We start from the raw sequence: 19,774 nt of genomic DNA, 5'->3' as shown, positions 1-19,774 counted from the left end.
GGATGCTTACTTGACCACCATTTTAATGGGATAGACTCCCTGGCCGAGCTTCTTGCTCTTGGGTATGGTGTATGTGACCCTGCCGCTGCTGTTGGCCACCTCGGTGTCAAAGTGCACCCAGCGGCCGGACTGAGGCTGGGTCATCAGCAGGACGTCCACCTAGCGGGGGGGGGGGGGGGGGGGGGGGGGGGGGGGGGGGGGCGCACGGTCAGTCTTTCATACACAACAACGCACATCTGGGGTGATAAAAATAAATAAATCACAAGGTCACCTTCTCCCCCGTCAGAGTGACCATGTCCAAGGGGCCGTACATGAAGCGCCCCACCAGGGTTTGATGTCCGTCCTCGGTGGCGATGATGTCATTCACCCTGTGGTTGGCTGTGACGTTCTACAGTAAAAAAAACAGACGGAGCATTAAGTGCTTCAATCAGGACAATCACATCACGGGTTTAACCATATGCTAACCCTGTGTCCTCCATGTTAGTGGAAGGGACGTGAACCAAAGAAATACCTAAGATATGGTTTCTGCCAGTTTAGGTATTTCTCATCACACTGATGTATGTTCAAGTCTTCATGTCGCTCACAAGTTTGGGTTGAATTAGTTTTTTATGCTTTAAAAAACGGGTGAAACATCATGAGTGACAGCTGAGACTGACTCCCGATTGGCCGAGTACATGACCAAGGCTCCCTTCCCCAATTGGCTACTGTGCACACTTGTGCAGTCAGTCATCTGCACCCGGGAGTATTTTAGCTTAATTTTCTGCATATTGTAAGGAAGTGGAGATGCATTGTTCATCTTTATATTCAATACGACACACACATTGCAGACGTGAGGACGAAATGGCTTCGGTGTCTGCTTCAGCTACAGAGAGGCTCTAAAATAAACACATCTAAAATCCCCTCTGGAGTTTGCCCTTGTGTGACCACCTCTCTCCAAGTGTTTGAGACGTGCAGCTCTCCACAGCATGAGAGGAGAGAGCTGGAGTTGTCTCTGCTTAGATGTGTCAAAGCCTCTGAAGTATATGTACTGTGGGACCTCAGAGAAAAGAGTGTTAAGCCTCCTTGTCATGATCTTTTCTCCACATTTCACCATTCAGTGAACACCTCTAAGTGAGCTGGCAGAGAAACACTAATCCTTAAATCTCTCCTTGCATAGATGTTGGGTTTTAATAGTATACTAAGTGCACCCTAATGCATCATTTTCCAACTGGACCACCATGTCAGAAATTGAACTTATAACTCCTCTGCTTATATATAGCACTTTTCTGGTCTAAACGACAACTCAAAGTGATTTACACGACTGGCCACATTTGACCTATTCTCTCACACAGACACACACAGCTGGGGATCGAACCACTGACCTTCTGATCAGGGGACAATCCGCTCCATGAGCCATAGCCTCTCCAGCTTTTACGAATAAAATATTTGTAAAAGTTTCTTTAAATGAAGTATAGGAGTTTCAGCTTATATAAACATACCGTAAAGTACAAGTTTATTGGTAAAAAAAAAGGCAACACCAATATTTACTAATTACCTCGGCCATGTAAGTTACTGTATGTTTTCACCCCTGTCCATTGGTTTGATTGATGGAGGAGATTGTAGAAAAGCATTTAGAAAAGCATTTCTCTTCACAATCAGCATTTTGCAATTACAAACTCATTCTACAGTTCTGTGAAACAATGATTCACTGGATACGCAAACATGTCATCATCTTGTCATCTTCAGTGTAATTCCCTTCTTTTCCTCCCTTTAATTGTCTCAGTATTTCCACAAAACTTGGTGGGAGGACGGGCCGAGAGAGAACACATTAACTATCATTATGGATGAATAATACATAGGTCTTAATCAGGGCTGTTCATTGGACTGATATCTATGAGTACTTTGGTGCAGCTTGATTGAATATCAGGAGACCACTGACCCTCGGTGTTAACTTTAAAATGCTCTGCTGTTCACTGCACATCTGCACATGATAAATATTGCTAATTCAATTAGCCCCGTCCTGGTTGTATTTTAATATTTCGCCACACATGGGGATGATAACGGATTTAAAGAATGTGACACCTAACAGCTGTTATCCTGAATTAGCTCTGTCAACATTTAATAGTTTGCCAGCCTGAGGTCTCACCTGCACGTCACAATATGTGCATAAATCATCACAACCCTATTTGATACGAGGACGCCTGACACCGTTCCTACTCCAACTCCCCGACGCGGTGCACTGAGAGCTCTGCGTGTTCCTCTGTGAAAACAGGAAAAGCCTCAGTATCAGCAGACAAAACGGTGGTGGAGATGATTTGGAGAATCAGACCCCTGCCTGCCAGGGAGCAGCAAGTACATAAAAACAACAGGCCCTCTCCAGCTGTGACAGAGACCTCTTGCCAGGCAGAGGAAGATCAGAAATAGATGCCAAGCCTCTCGGAATAGTATCACTCTGCAGCAGATGAGCCGTCCGTGTCCAGATTGAATCAGCACTGAGCAGCTCTCCATCTCCGCACAATGAATTGCTTTCAGGGCGGGGGCAACTTGTCAAGGCTGCTTTTCTTTAGGCACTCACATCCCTTGGCCGAGGTGAGAGCACGGGCAAGATCACGGCGAAAAAACTAAAACCTTTGTGGACTCAAATATAGAAATGTTTCCATGACACTCTGGTTATTCAGTTCTATTTATAGCGTAATGAAAATCAAGCAGTCATTAAATCCTCGGCGTTGGAACATGGCAGATAAAAGGAGCGTTCGTTCAATAGCAAAGTGACCTTGACTGTTCTACTCTGCACGGCTCAGAGGCAGCAAGTAATTGTATGTGTCTGTGCTTCAGAGCATCAAGGTTAGAGTGTGGGAGTATTTTCAGGAGTTCAATTCATTCACGACGACCACATTATAAAATCAATGCAACCTTAAGCGATGTGGTTACTTTTTGCTGTGTGGGAGTGTTAGTGTGGACCACATTGCAGGTTGTGTAATATCTTGAGTTTCGTTAAAGTATTCATACACTTGTTCACATAAACTTAGAATATGAGCTCCTACATAATTGGACAAATTATTACCCTTAGTTTGACGTGTGTCCTCCTTCGGAGCCATTTTTCTCGTGGACTTGAGGGAGAGAACGGAGCCGAGTCCAAATTGTCGGTTTCCTGGTTCTTCACACAGTCACATCGCATGAGCTGTCGACAAACACACACACGTATGACAGCAGGTATGTGCACATGCAAGCCTCTGAAATCACATCTTTCTATCAGGGGACAGGTTTGTCTATTAGTAATAACTCTTCTGAACCCTTTCCTGGTGAAGCAGAGATATAACAATTAATAATTTGATAGGCTTCCCACCTGAAGCTTTGAAAATTACATCTGCAGTTGGTTTAAATCTAATGGAAAATGTTTGTAACATGAGCAACACTGACACAGAGTAAGGGGCTAAGGAATGAGCTGGGATGATACTCAGAAGAAAACTACTGCTCCCGTCATGAAAGCAGCCGTTCATATACACATTCCTGACTCAATGGCCTGGACCTTGATACATAGCAACAGCGGGAGACATTTTCTTAGATACACTGAATTTGGGCTTTAAAGAAAAACTACATTTTAACAAATTCATTTCTGTGTGGCTCTGTAATTCCATGACATCCACTTAAGATATAGAGTCGAGTAGGAAACCACTGAGCCAGAATACTAATCTTCTATGTTTATTAGCTTCCTGGTGGTACCTGATGCCACTTCTTATTTACTATATGCTCTCCTCATTCCGCTCACGTTTTCCTCTCATCGAGGACCTGCTGCTTCAGACGGTGGCGGGTGAAGAGATCGGTCTTTTTTTTTTTTCTTCTTCTTCTTCTCTGGGAGCCCTGCTTGCTTTCTAATGATCGAGTTCAAACACTGCTCGTGTTTCCATTTACTTTTAATAGGACATGACACAAAGTGCTTGTTTTTCATTATTATGCATGTACTAATGCACCCCACACAATGAGCCCAATTACAGATGCGACTCATTCGCAGGCAACTCAGTGGGTAGATGGTCAGATAAAGGGATTAGAACACAAAACATGCTAACTGTACTTAGCTACAGATATGATTTAAATACCTAATGCTGTGTCCTCATTGACGAACCCCTACTTCACTATATAGGGACCTGTGTATAACGAAGTATACCCCTCCACTCTGTACCGTGAGAGCAATGCATGATGGTTCATATTGCTCGGATAGTGACCAGACGATGCATTCTGGGAAACAATGAGTCCACAGCCCTTGTGATATTCCGGAAAGAGTTACAATCTTAAAACCAATACATTGGATAACTAAAATCTCCATCATTCAATCGAAAATTTTCAATTAGTTACTTTGAATGTAGATCAATTAAAACATGCACGATACTATATTTTAGGCTAATTAATTAAAATCCAGTAATGAACAGACTTTCGTTAATGTCTGGGAACACTTAATTTACCGTCTGAGAACCACAACCTTTTGGTACCAGCCAGCTTCCTCGCTCTTTGCAGTGTTGCAGATTTACTTGCTTGTTATTTCTATTTTTTTCCCTTCAATTTGAAGGATAAAAACTAAGGGGATATATTTATTCAAAGATGGATTGGCTGCGGGGCGACAAAGTGAAAACAATGCTTCCCCGGAACTAATATTTCACATAGATGTATTTCCCTCTTGTTTACTGTTTTTCTCACTCCAACACACGGCAGCGGAAAATAAAAGGTCAAGGGAAAAGTGAGTCATCGTCCTTTTTGTCAGACGCAACATCAGTGACTCCTGGGTCCAGTTGACTCCAGGTAGTAGTGTGTGAATTCCACATTCATTTACAGCATTACATGCAGTAATAATTTTTGCGAATGGTGTAGAAATCTTTTCTGAGGGGTTAACTTAACTTGTTCTGGGTTTGGGATTCATGTGTAAACGTATGGCCTATACAGAACATGAGGGATGAACTGTCCTTTGTTATCTTGTGTCGGCTATTTTCAGAGCAAAGTGCACAAACAACTTTTTCATCTTTCTTCTTAGAAGTTCAGTATTTTGAGATGTGACTCAGCAAGTGTCAGAAAGTGTAATCCACATTTCCCCCTGTCTTATTATAGTCTTATTGCGAGACATCATACTGAAATGACCTTAACACGATTATAGCAGCATTCGCGTGCTCGGAATAAAATATCCTAATTATTCACAGAAAAGAACTAAAACATTCCTTTAGCGAAGGAGAAAAAGCTTTGAATTTGCTAATTTCAAAGCTAACCCTATCCCTAACCCTGTCTGAACAGTGGGCTAAACAAAATAAAGTCTGCCTACCTGCCGGAGAACAAAAGCTGCTACGTCAGTGGACTCCCAGTAGGAGGCGTGAAAAAGGTGCGGCAGAGCCACAGTTGGGAAGGCTGTTAGCACATCAGGGCAGTACAGAGCAAAGTCCAGCCTCTTAGAGCCCCACCAGCTACTGGAAACTAAAACACATGATAAACGTTCAGTGAAGGGAAAGTGTTGGAAAAGTAAATTTATTAAAGTGTAAAACAGTTTTAAAGTACATATATCTTATTCATATGAGATGGAATATTGCTTGAAGATATGTTGCATATTAGGTTGGCGTTGGGCCTATGTTATCTTCAGGAAACATTCAAATATCTTTCTGGAGCTTGGGGCCTCAGAACACTAACTTAACCTAACTCATCATAAACAATAAATACTTTAACTTTGGATACTTAGTATTCTTAACCGGGTGATACTGGGGGATTCACTACAGTAAATGATCCAATTGCTCCTTCCAACACTGAATGAGTACATTTAATGTCAACTGAAGAGCTGAAACCTTCATCTACAGGAGGTACTTGACTAAATGAGACAAACTCGTCTTCCCACTGTCTCTTTCATCGCACTCACTGTTGGCGATGGTGTTTCCCAGCTGGCCCATGGAGCAAATTGACGTTTCGCTTTCCACACTGGTCACGCTGTTTCTGCGACCTCCCTCTTCTCTCCCTCCTCCCTCGGTGCTCGTCTCGGCGGGCTGCTGTGAAGCTGGACCTCCTTGGGTCTGTTCTCCTTCTAAAAAGATGTTTGCGTGGCCTTGGATGCTTTCCACTGGGGAGGGGGGATGGAGGGAGAGGGAAGAGACAAGGACAAACAAGGGAAGGAAACGCTTTGATCACACAACAACTGACTGGCCTCAATTTTTAAATCAATGCTGTTATTTTGCCTAATAGGATCGCCTCCTGCTGTGTATCGACCAGCTCTGTGTTTTATTGAGGGAAACGAAACACAGGCACTGGCGGAGCCTTCTTTTAGTTTGAGTCTAGCAAAGCATCTCGCTCTGGCGCCCTGCTCCCAAGTATTTATCAGGTTTAGTTCACTCCCAGCAGAGAAGACTGTCTCCAAGCGGCTCTCTCCGATTTGTTGGGTGATGATACTGCATAACAAGCAAATGAGAGTTTTCCCCGGAGGCCCGGCTGCACCGGTCATCCTGCATCCACTTGCTATTACCTGAGCCAAGAAGAAACACATTTCATCAATAATTTAATTGTCAGGGAGGCAAGTGTCCACCAGCCTCAATATCACATTATGTTAAAGGCAACAACAGGCTGGAGACAAAAAAGGCACAGGAGGCTGACACAGCTAAAAGGCCCGACTCAGTCTTTGACAACATTCCCACACGTCTTATTAATCTACCTGAATTATAACCCAGGGGAGTCCTCATCATCCTCTTAGCTAGGCCTTGCATTTTGCTGCGGATCTGCTATTAAAGTATAAATGACCTGACTCCCCACTGACTCATCCGGGACCCCTGCACTGAACTGTGTGCAACGGGTAAAATGGCAACCACGGTCACGACCCCGTAAACCAAACAACTGTTTTCCCACACCACTGAAGACGTGATGTGATCTATTAATGTATGTAAGTCACAAACAAGCCGAGAATCAAAAGCTGAGATGACCCACTTATGTATGTATCAGGTCACACACGTACTCGCCTCAGTTTTATTGTAAGACACATCAATCCACTGGAACGTCCTCGTAAGTGGTGGAGTGGACATAGGGAATAAATTGGGAGGGTGAGCAGGGAGCAGCATGTTGTAGGAGAGCAGAGATAAAAACGAGAGCATGTGTCCCTGCTTGCCTGCTAATGTTCACCACAACACATCGTACCTGGGTGGTTCTTTTGTTGGAGCATCTGTCTAGAAAGAACAGATCCTCCTAACAGCATCGTAAGGCACAGGTTTCTCTGTTTACGTGACTTCCACTGACATTAAACACAGACATTACAATCAAAGACATCACCTCCTCCTGTGGACGGTGTGTGCCCTCGCATGCCTTCAGTGTATTTAACCGTGGGACCAGTTAAGGTGCATGTATCCCATCTATCACCCAGAACAGTCAGCCGAGCCCATGAAGCAACCAGTTATTGGCAGGTTAACCTGTCCTCTGTTGACGGCGGGAATTAGTGGTGCAACGGATCATCATTGATCCGTGATCCGTTCGGATCAATTATTTCGGTTCGGCACACACATGATCCGCGGATTGATTTATGGAGAAAAAAAAATTGTGCGCACGTTCAGTCCACACACGGCGTGGTCATGGCGAGCGGAGGAACGGAGGAGCTTGAACACCCCGCGTCATTTAAATCCCCTGTTTGGGAGCATTTTGGCTTCCCTGTCAAAGTTAATGATGAAGGAAAGAGGTTAGTGGATAAAACCGTGACGGTGTGTAGGCACTGTGGCATAAGAAAGCCATACAACAGTGGAAACACATCTAGCATGGCCACGCATTTGCAGCGACATCACCCCGGTGTTTCACTGACAGGAGTGAAACCGAAAGCGGCTCAACAACCGCTTATCACCGCAGCATTTAAACAGCCCCTTCCTGCACAAACCGACCGGGCTAAAGCTATCACAAACGCTATTGGTGTGTTTATAGGTGCAGACATGAGGCCATATTCGGTTGTGCAAAACGAGGGTTTTAAATACATGTTGAACGTGCTCGAGCCACGTTACGACATTCTGTCGCGCACCCACTTCAGCGAAAAGATTGTGCCAGATCTTTATGAGCAGGAGAAGAAAAAAGTTGTGGATGAACTATCTGTAGCACCCTCTGTTGCACTCACAACAGACGGGTGGACGTCAAGGGGAACGGTGAGCTATGTGACAATAACCGCTCACTTCATCACAGCAGACTGGGAGATGAAAAGTCCGGTGCTGCAGACACGTCCCCTCTACGAAAGTCACACAGGCAGTCATCTTGCGCAGGTACTGACACAAGCAGTGGAGGAATGGAAGATAAAGAGGCCCACTACTAATATCCCAGTCACAACTGATAATGCCAAAAATCAAATAAATGCAGTGAATGAGGCAGGACTGGGCCCACAGATAGGGTGCTTTGCACATGTAGTGAATTTGGCATCACAGAAGGGAATCTCAGTCAATAGGATGGACCGCCTCCTTGGGAGGATCAGGAAGGTGGTTTCCTACTTCCACAGAAGCACAACAGCTGCTCATGTGCTTAAGACAAGGCAAGAGATGCTAAAGCTGCCTACTCATAAGCTCATACATGATGTCCCAACAAGGTGGAATTCCACTTATGATATGTTGGAGCGTTATCTGGAGCAGCAGGCAGCTATATACTCTGCATTGACCGACAAGACCCTAAAGAAAAATGTCAAAGACATCATAAACCTCTCTGATGATGATGTGAGAGTGGCAGAGGAGGTCCTCCAGGTGCTTAAACCCCTTAAAACTGTTACATCTCTGCTGAGCACTGAAACTTCGCCATCGGTGTCAATGATCCTGCCGCTGAAAACAAGGATTCTACAATCCATGGCTCCAAGTGTGGAAGACAGCACCATCACTCAAGATGTCAAGACTGCCATTAGAGAGGACCTGAAGCCCAGATACACTTCACCCCCTACTCTACAGGACTACCTTCACAGATCTACTGCCCTGGATCCGAGGTTCAAGTCCCTGTCTCACATAGACCCTGACCTACGCCAGAGGACATACAGTGACCTCACCACTGAGCTTGTGAGCAGTCTAGCCACTGAAGACTGTGATGAGGTAAAGAAAAAAAATATTATTTAAAAATGATAAATTTAAATCTACATACATTTTTTATTTTCAGTAATAATGGCATTCATTAAATGTTATTGCCACATTTTTCATGTCTATGAAACATGAAAATAAATAATAGGTTTAATTAATCAACTATTCTTTTCTGCAGGGTCAAGCTGCAGAGCCAACAGGAGCAAACTTGGACACATCTCCTCCACAAAAGAAGTCGGCAATGGCAGAGCTTTTTGGAGAGACCTTTGCCAGCAAAGACATGGACAGCAAGACTCCTGCTGACGTCATCAAAGAGGAGGTGGCATTCTACCTGGCAGCAAGCGGCATTGCAGTGGATGGTGATCCAATGACATGGTGGAAAAGCAATGAGTGTAAATACCCTCATATTGCTAAGATGGCAAGATGCTATCTCGCTGTGCCAGGCTCTTCAGTTCCTTCCGAGAGAGTGTTCTCAACAGCAGGGGACATAGTGACTGCAAAGAGGTCCACACTCTCCCCAGACAATGTAGACACCCTTGTCTTTTTGAAAAAGAATTTGAAATTATAAGCTCATGTATGCTTTGTTTTCTTTCTTTAATTCTTCTTTGATGATGTGGACGTAGGCTTTATGTCACTCTCATAAAGCTCTTGTTTCAAGGAAGATGATGTGCCTTCTTATGTTGCACTTTAAGTTGTTCTTTATTGATGGTCATTGGTCCATGTTTAAAGGAAGGAGATGTGCCTTTTTATGTTGCACTGTAAGTTGTTTTTCATTAATTATGTTGAAAAGAAGATATTAATCGTGCACTTTAAGTTGATTTTATATTGTTAATAAACAAAAAGACACAACTTATGTTTATTTGTCTTGTTTTTTTTTGCTGATCCGAAAAATGATCCGATCCGTGACTCTGATCCGAGGAACGATCCGAACCGTGAGTTTTTTGATCCGTTGCACCCCTAGCGGGAATGGTTATAAATAAGCCGTCAGATGCAGCCACATGGTGCGTGTTTGGTCTGCGAGGGATCGGCGTCTGTGCAGAATACAGATTAACGGCCGCCCTCTCAGGCGTGAGGGAGAATCAGGTGTGGTTAATAAATCCTCTCCAGCGAGGTGAAGAACAATCCTCAGTCAGACTATTAGGATTATGAGGATAAGGGAATCTGACATATACTGTGTTGTGCCGACAGATCATGTGTTTTAATAAAAACGGGCAGGGAATATGTTTAATGTGAAAAACAAATATTACAGAATAAAGATAATTTGGCTGATTTAAATTGATCGACATCAGGTTTATAAAATATCTGTCACACTATGTTATTTATGTAACCAGTATTTTAAATTATAATACAGAAAGCTACTTTTCATTGTTATGAAGAATTTGGCATTTTACTGAAACAAACAATGTAAAGACATAACACTGGGCTGTGATAAACTCCTAACTAATTTCTGACATTTACAAAAATATGTTATACCACAATATTATTAATTATTTTCATTTAATTGCCCCTGCTCGTCAGGCCGTCAGCTTCCATAGTGGCCCTCTGTCATCAGCGTGTGCGTGTGCAAGGACACTGTGAAGCACTTCAGATTAATCTCTGTGCAATTGCAGCTGCGAATCATTAAAAGTAATAATAGTTATTTGAAATCAACTTCTCAGGCCTTGATTTTGTTATGCATCACTTGCTAAAAATATCACACACGCATTTTCAAAGCTCTGCTTCAGACTGCAGGTGAAGAGTTGAAATTCAACTTCTACGCTGAGCCGCTGTGGTCGAATGTTTGATCTTGATGGGTTTCGTGCCGGCGAAATATCAGGACCGATTTGCACCAGGCCGGTTTTTTTCAGAAATGACTGGTTTGCGAGTAAGAGATTGTTTTCCACAACAGAGCACAGATTACAGATTCGTACTGTTATCATGACAACGGAATGCGTGACACCAGTCTCCGCACATTCTCTCCAATCAAAACGTGCGTCAACAGAAAACAGGGCCATTTTACATGCTGCAGTGATTATAGCAATCGTACCTGCTCTTTGGAGTGCACACACAAACACACACACAGACACACACACACACACACACGAAAAACACACCTACACCAGACCATCTGCTTTCAGTAGTGAGCCCTGACCAACACCTCTGAGAGGAGATTCATTCTCTTTTTCTTTTTCAGTCTCTGGAACGTAAGCACGACCCTGTCTCTCTTTGTTTCAGCACAACCAACGAGCAGGAATAGAGAGAGAGAAAGAGAGAGAGACTGATACATTTTGCATACAAAATCTAAATATGTGTGGCAGGCCAGGAGGTGGGCAAGAACCAAAAAGAGGATGGAATACAGTTATGGTAAAAGGGCGAGTGGATGCCGACAAGTGTGTTTGACAATGAGAGAAAAGAGAAGAGGTAAAATAAAAACTCCGTCCCATTAAATGACGAGTGTGGACACGGAGAGATTACGACGTAATGACGAGGCTGGGGCGAGCGAAACAGCTGATGGCCGTGGTAAAAAGGAAGGACAAGCCGATAATTCATAACGCGATGGAGGATGATTGCACTCTGGCCTTGAAACGTCTTTGTAGCTAAAAAAAGAGACAGAAAGAGACTTTTAACTCTGCGACCTCCCCCTCCGGTCCTCACCGCGGTCTCTTCCCCAACTTCCTATTAGCAATGCCTTTAATCACACCACATCCCCATCAGCTACGTGATCAATACAAAAACATATTACAATTCCATGTAAGCTTGTCGTCTTGGAGGATCATATTTCCCACTGGAGCAAATCTATAGGAAGAGAGCTCACTCTCTCCATATTAGCAGCATTCATCATAATAAAAGCCGCACGGTCGATGGGTTTGAATGTGAAAGCCGTACCCATAGGAGTCAGCTTGGATCGGCTCTCCATGCCTTCATAGCAACTAATTACCATATTACTGAGCAGGAAATGGGCGACGTGGGCCACTGTCTCTCCTCTGCAAACGAGTGTGTGTTTGTAAGGCCGCCTTTGCCTGAGAGCACCTGTCTATGGTTTTTTTAATTTAAAAAACGTAATTTGACAGCAGCCAAGTCCGATCAATGGAACGGCGACGCAGGCCTGTAATTAAAACCCACCACCGCCGTGTGTCTGCCTCTACAGTCCATCACCTTTATCTGCACCACTGGCTTCACGAGGCGCCAAGCTTCCTGCTTTGTGACTGCATGAACATGATTAAATTAATAAATCACAGCACTGGTATCCAGTAGAATAAAAGCAGTATTTACTAACACGTGTCAGACATCTTTTTTTTCCGACACAGGTCACATACGAGGAGGAGGATTTACATGTGTGTTGCCTGTTTAAACAGCAAACACATAAACTGAGATGATTCATTGAACACAGACTGAATGTAAAGATGGACGATATGACAGCTCTCAGGAAGTGTCTTGATCACCACCTGGCTGCATAAACCCTGTTTCCTCCATGTTAGTGGATGGGGTATCGACCATAATAAAAATGCAAAGTACATCACAAATGTTTCTCAAAGATAGTTTCTGTAATTTTATTTAGTTCCTATATGACTTGTCGATCGTGGACCTCGATACCGTGGCTCCACCCCCCGATGGCTACTGTACAGACACTTGCTCTAAATGATGTCATTGGCACAAGATGGCAGCGTTCGCATTAAGGATAATTTCATGGCTTCATTTCTGGATAGTGAGAGGAAGCAGAGACATGTCGTCCATTGCTGGTAACATCTTTCAATAATAGATTATTACAGTAGTTGTAAAATAATGCAAAAGAGCGAGTGGTGAATCAGCAGTGAGACGGAAAACAATGTGATCAAGGGAGAAGAGCTTTTCCTTTTCTCTCACAGCTGCAATAAGATTTAAGTCCAACCCTTGTTCCCATTTAAAGCCCAATATTTATGACCGTAATGAGCTCAAGGGAAGTTTTTACAGGGATTGGCTTTCACAGTGAAACCGTTGATTAATGTTCCCGTCGACTCAATCGTTAGATGGAGAATTATGCAACTGATTTGATACCATCCGACAGAGCCCAAGCACAAGATTGAGATAGACTCTTATATTTGCTGGCAGGGTCTTTTAAAGAGGAACTTTAACTTTCACAATGTTTGGAAATTGTTTTAACTTTTTCTTTTTTTTTAACTGTGCATAAGAGATGATCATTACAGTGGGTGATATAACTGTAGCAGGGATTTTAACGAGGTCCAGTACCTCATGCATTTCATCTTGCTTTGTGAAAAGAATTAACAATAAAAGGAAGCACTGGGTTCAAGCACTGCTATGAACCCACATTTTATCTTAATATAAATCATCATCATTAGCATCTCCTAGTTTTTCTACAACTGATTGTGCATGTCTATTTGTATAATTAAACTTGACGCAACTACACCGAAGTCAAATGAGTGTGTTTACTAATACATGGCAAATAAAGCTCAGTCTGAACACGAAGCGTTGAATAAACAAACTTTCAGTTTTCCTGCAATTTTTTTCCGAATGTCTGCATGTTGAGTAAAAGGGTTTGGATTTTTCTTTAAAGCCTGAAGTCTTATCTTTATATCTGGGTTGGTGCTCTGCTCACATACTGTTAACACAAGCCATAAGCCCCTGTCCTACTTTCTTTGAGTGAGGTAGGTGGATAGAGAGACAGGAGGAACCAGGCGATGCGTCATAACTGCTGTTTAGAGCGAGTCTCCGTGTCCCAAAAGTGGGCTGGAACATGCTTCAGATAAATCAGTGGCTCATTAACGACTGCGTCTCCACAACAGGCTCTCCAGAGGGATTACAGCAGGACTTTTCCATATCTGGAACACTAATATCTCACATACTGTGCCTGATCCTCTGAGAGCTCTTGCAGGGTAAAGGTATTGAACCACAAGAAGATGAAGTATAATTACTTCCAACTTCAGGCTTTGGGGGCAGGATTTTACGCTGCCTCTGCAGGAGATTGGATTGCAGCTCTGTATGTGTTCTGCATCCGTGCCTGTGCACATGTACACTCATGGAAATTCACATTACTAAGTCATAGAATCTCTCCCCGCCGCTGTAATCTAGTCTCACAGACAGAATTCCTAAAAGGTTTCTCTCCAGCTTTGAAATGCAAAATCCAGAAGGTTATTAACATGGGACTACAATCACACTAGAAAATAGATTAACCGATGCAATATTCAGCAGGAGCTGCTCTCACATCTCCCCAAACCGGTGAATTGATTTTCTAGCTCTCCAATGGGCGATCTTACCAATGAGCATGGAGCGTCCGTCCCCCAGTGGGTAGCGCTGGTAGCGGGGCACAGCAAATGGGGGCAACTTGTGGAAGAGAGGCTGCAGCAGCGGCTCCAGTCTGGAGGCTGAAGGGTCCGAAGGGTAGAAGAGGTTGAAGATCTGAGAGCAGGCCGGATGGAGCTGACTCACTGAGGGTCAGAGGAGAGCGATATTAAAGCTTTTTTTAAATTCATTCCCTTTGCACAGACTGAACGTCAAGTACCATTCAACAGCGTCATGGTATATATTTGTATATACTACACTAACTCTACCCACTTTTATCTGAACATGGTTAAACTATTTATCTGTATATCTCTATTCAGTATATGGCAATTGGTCACTGTCCACCACTGTGAATGGACGTATGCATCTTCTTGTGGTGAACCACAATCACCCTTTCACCTTGGATCGTAAAGCACAACAACTTTCAATCCGCGGGTGTCAGATCAGGTGGATTAGATTTGATATAAACTGTGTTTCTGCATTTTTTTCTGTTTATACGTCTATGTGAAGAATTGAACGCTCGTATGTTCTTTGCATGTGTGTGCCTCTTACCCTGGACATTAGGTAGCACGGTGCGTCTCATGGCCAGCACGAGGCCCAGCGGGCAGCCCAGCAGGAAGCAGTCCGACACCTCGAAGTCGAACCGGCCCGGGTTCAGCACCAGACTGGGGCTGCTGCTGCCACGCAGCTCGACGCCATCTTTCATTAAACTAAAGAGACATGGACACAAAACATGTTATTTAATCAACCAGAGAACCTGATTTTTCTTTCAGTGCTGACCGTCTCTCAGCGGGGGACCAGCTGAAAACGGTTTGTCCTTCGCTCTTCAGATGCGATTGTCAGGAGGACCTGAGAGATCCCCATTGAAAAACATCTGAATACCCCCAAGTCACAAAGGCTTTTGATGAAAATGGTTATTTTTATCCTCAGCTAATATTTCTATTATGATTTTCTGTCCTTTTTATGTTGTGTTTCACTTATATTTTATTATTTGTATCCCTAATCTCTGTGAAGGCAACTTAAGTACCTTGAGAAACACTACATAAATCAAAGATATTATTTATCATTATTCAAATTATAATTGGCAAGTAATATATAGGAAGCAGTCAGGATTTTTCTTTATACAACATTCAAGATGCTGCAACAATCTTTTATTCTTTTAAAGCTGTGAAGCATGGTGTGGAATCAGGTAAGTAATACAAGATCTATAATTTGGGGATTTAAATCTTAATTTCAACCCCATCCATTGTTCAGTTGTTGAAATAAGAATAGTTAAGCAATGAGGAGTTTGAGTACATGACAGAACAGGAGACGGGTTAAATATAAAATCCTTAAAGTCAAAAATGTGCGTGTTGAAATTGAGAAGGCAAATATCTGGGTCTCGACACAGTCAGCGCTGCTTTCGCTTGTCGGCCGGCGTGTTTGAAGACTCCGGGTCGTTGTCGGCACCGGCCCTTTATCAGCCGTTCATTCTGGATTCGCCGGCTGCATCATGCTTACAGCTGTTTGAACAGCCGAGCTCAGCCTCGTCTGTCTGCCTCTGCTCTCCAGTGAGCCAAGACTCCCCCCATCAAGTCCTGAACTGGGAGCACGGATTAGCTGACAGAGTATAGCCAATCTTTAAAAGTCAGATCATCATTGCTTTGATTGTCTTTAGCTTCCCTCATAGTTTTTTCCGTCTTCTCTCTTTTCATGTGCCCGCCCGGTGGTTTAAGTATTCAGACAACTCCAAAAACTTCAAGACAGCAGCAGCATCTGTGTATATACAGTGCCTTGCATAAGTATTCACCCCCCTTGGACTTTTTCCCATTATGTATTGTTACTAACTGGAATTCAAATAGACTTAAATAAACTTTTTCCCGTTTGATCAACAAAACATGCATAGTACTTTGGAGGTGCAAAATAAATTTTATTGTGACACAAACAATAATGAGAACAAAAAAGTTGACATCTGTTGGGTGCATAAGTATTCACCCCCCTGTGTCAATACTTGGTAGAACCCCCTTTCGCTGCAATTACAGCTGCAAGTCTTTTGGGGTATGTCTCTACCAGCTTTGCACATCTAGAGATGGAAAGGTTTGTCCATTCTTCTTGGCAAAAAAGATGAAGCTCAGTCAGATTGGATGGAGACCGTCTGTGAACCGCAATCTTCAAGTCTTGCCATAGATTCTCTATTGGATTGAGGTCTGGGCTTTGACTGGGCCATTTTAAGACATTAACATTCTTTAATCCAAACCATTCCTTTGTAGCTCTGGCTGTATGTTTAGGGTCATTGTCCTGCTGGAAGATGAACCTCCGCCCCAGTCTCAAGTCTTTTGCAGACTGCATCAGATTTTCTTCAAGGATTTCCCTGTATTTGGCTCCATCCATCTTCCCCTCTATTCTGACCAGTTTCCCTGTACCTGCTGAAGAGAAGCATCCCCACAGCATGATGCTACCACCACCATGTTTCACTGTTGGGATGGTGTGTTCAGGGTGATGGGCAGTGTTGGGTTTTCACCACACATAGCGTTTTGCATTGAGGCCAAAAAGTTCAATTTTGGTCTCATCTGACCAGAGCACCTTCTTCCACATGTTTGCGGTGTCTCCCACATGGCTTCTGGCAAACTCCAAACGGGATTTTTTATGGATCCCTTTCAACAATGGCTTTCTTCTTGCCACTCTTCCATAAAGGCCAGATTTGTGGAGTAGACGACTAATAGTTGTCCTGTGGACAGATTCTCCCACCTCAGCTGTGGATCTCTGCAACTCCTCCAGAGTAACCATGGGCCTCCTGGTTGCTTCTCTGATTAATTTTCTCCTTGTCCGACTCTTCAGTTTGGGTGGACGGCCTCCTCTTGGTAGGTTTGCGGTTGTGCCATATTCTTTCCATTTTCTTATGATGGATTTTATGGTGCTCAGAGAGATGTTCAAAGCTCTGGATATTTGTTTATAACCTAACCCTGCTTCATATTTCTCCACAACTTTATCCCTGACCTGTTTGGTGAGCTCCTTGGTCTTCATGATGCTGTTTGTTCAGTAATGATCTCCAACAAACTCTGAGTCCGTCACAGAACAGGTGTATTTATACTGAGATTAAATTGCAGACAGGTGGACCCTATTTACTAATTATGTGACTTGCAAATGTGACTTGTGAATGCAATTGGTCGCACCAGATCTTTGTTAGGGGTTTCACAGTAAAGGGGGTGAATACATATGCACTCAGCACTTTTCAGATTTTTATTTGTAAATAATTGTGAAATCCATGTAATATTTCCCCCCACTTCCAAATGATGCACTATTTTGTGTTGGTCCATTTCATAAACTCACGATGAAATAAATTTTAATCTGTGGTTATACCATGACAAAATGTAGAAAAGTCCAAAGGGGGTGAATACTTATGCAAGGCACTGTATATCTAGAGTGCACCACAGGGATGAGTGTGATTAATAGAAGGAGTTTATACTTCTGTGGACTGATGTCAAGTGTCCTCAGATGCTGGGATTCTTCATCCGAGATGGGCTGAATAATATGTTTGCACCACATTAAGTTTAACTGCAAACTGTTAAAACCATGTTGAATAATCATGACAAACATAGCATTTGCCAATCGTTCTCTATTGGACTGTTTCTTTACGAGAAATGATGTAAAAGTCTAAACTCTAAATATAGGCTCAGTAGAGAGATGATGCTGATGACTCCACATTAGAGGTTAATCGTGTCTAACAGATTTTCTAATGGACATTAGTTATGGACAGATGCTTCCTTTTTCATTGCTCCTTAGATAGAACAGATGACGTCCACTTAGGAGTTTCGGGTTATTTTTAGCTCAACTGTAGAAGTCAGCTTTATTGCGAAATTAGGAAAAATAAACATTCCTGACAGATTTCGGCAGAATTAGATAAAAGAAAAGAAAGTGTGACATAAAATACATTAAAAAAAATCTGCCACACCGTGTTCTGCAGCGAGTTCACTCTCTTGGATCACATGATCTCAGGTAATTTCTAGCCAGGGCCAAAGCGGAGCAAGCGACATGTGAAACGTCAGGGAAAAGAAGTTTTAACAAACCCCCCCGATGACTGGGAATTTCCACCAGTATGGGAAAAGAGCAAATCAGGGAGCGGAGGTAGCTCTCCGCTCAACCAGGCTTAATCCGGAGTGGAACAGGAAGTGAAGGGCGAGAAGTGCGCTGCCTAGAACACAGGGTGGCACAAACCGTGAATTGACGGGATCCTGTCTTCGGGACTTTCAGGCTGTGATGGTGTAAGCCCAGTGGAGCATGTGTTGTGGAATGGGAACACTGGTTTAGTTGAATTGAGTCAACATGGCAGCTAACCCCCCCCCACCACCACCTTCCTCCAGGCGCCCTGACCCAGCTAAATTTACCCGCAGCGCTCGGTCTCCCGCACAAATAGGCTGGCTCTGGCACAAACAGGCTATTTATAGATCAGCAGCGGCCGGGCAGTCAAGCTGCAAAATATTGATAAAGAGCAAGGAGCGAGACAGGGTGACACATTCTAGGGAAACCTGGACGAGGGCCGGCGTGCAACATCTGGATCATTAATGCGAAGCTGGAACACACTCATCACTGATGGACAAAGGCTGTTTGACAGAAAGGGATGATGGAATTTCTAATCCCGCTCCACACGTCTGATGTCTGATGAGCTTTGTTGTCGAGCTTTAGGGGTTTGTCTGGAGTATATTGTGATAAATGTGAGAATGAGTGATTATTATTTTTCACCTCTGTCAAGGAGGCTCATCTGTGTTCATTGCTGTTTGTCTGTTATCAGCATTACGCATCACAACAATCTTATTGACGCTTTGGTAGAAGGGATGTTTTTCTATCACTTTCTTTAACATTGTTGTTTGTTTATATATATTCAGCAATTTCCCAGGGAACAATTCATGGGTGTTAAAGGAATAGGGGCCTGATATCTATGAGTGTGTGTGATTTGCTGCAGATGCTTTTTAAATCCTTTTGTGTTTTTTGCTGCAAAACAGAAAACCTGCAGGCCCGGCTAGCTGACAACATCGATTCTCCAAGCTTCTGCAATAGCCTAAGTCTCTGGATTGTTCACTGTGAAATTCATTTCCTACAAACAGAGCAAGTGTTTTCTGAAGATTATAACATAAAAAAGGTCTGTTTAATCTGTGGCTGTCGTCCATCACGTTTTAAAAATCAATTAAGAGCTGAAAATCCTCTTTTGTGCACCAGGCATAAATTATGTTTAAATGTAGTAACATAATCCTTACTTGCATTAAATTTATCAAGCCTGAAATCACCAAATTGTTGTATTCTTCATTTTACCGCAGCCTCATTCACCTCCTGTTTGTTTCAGGTGCTTCTCTCTCCAGTCTCCTCTTCAGGAGGTGAAATGCGGCTCTATTAGGTTAAAGTCCAGTTATTGACCCGGCCACAGTCTAAAACCTTTCACTTTCCCCCCTGATGAAGTCTTTTGTTGTGTTATGAGTCATTGTTTTGCTGCATGATGAAGTTCCTCTCAATGGGTCTGGATGCATCCATCTGAA

At 43.2% G+C, this 19,774-nt stretch overlaps 1 protein-coding gene across 1 annotated transcript in view; it reads right to left on the bottom strand.

Annotated features, from left to right (window-relative positions):
• The window catches only part of pitpnm3 (PITPNM family member 3), a 65,226-nt gene that overhangs the window by 1,587 nt on the left and 43,865 nt on the right, over positions 1-19,774 (bottom strand). The window contains exons 9-15 of the mRNA XM_053423295.1: positions 14,820-14,977; positions 14,243-14,413; positions 5,867-6,064; positions 5,285-5,433; positions 3,044-3,160; positions 272-388; positions 11-159 (exon numbers count right to left, since the gene is read on the bottom strand). Of these exons, the coding sequence (XP_053279270.1) occupies positions 11-159; positions 272-388; positions 3,044-3,160; positions 5,285-5,433; positions 5,867-6,064; positions 14,243-14,413; positions 14,820-14,977 (1,059 nt within the window). The remainder of the gene's footprint in view (positions 1-10; positions 160-271; positions 389-3,043; positions 3,161-5,284; positions 5,434-5,866; positions 6,065-14,242; positions 14,414-14,819; positions 14,978-19,774) is intronic.

The sequence above is a fragment of the Pleuronectes platessa genome, chromosome 5, assembly GCF_947347685.1.
Source record: "Pleuronectes platessa chromosome 5, fPlePla1.1, whole genome shotgun sequence".
In the NCBI taxonomy this organism is placed as follows: Eukaryota; Metazoa; Chordata; class Actinopteri; order Pleuronectiformes; family Pleuronectidae; genus Pleuronectes; species Pleuronectes platessa.
Note: the sequence above shows the minus strand (reverse complement) of the source record. Positions and strands in the feature narration are given on the sequence as shown.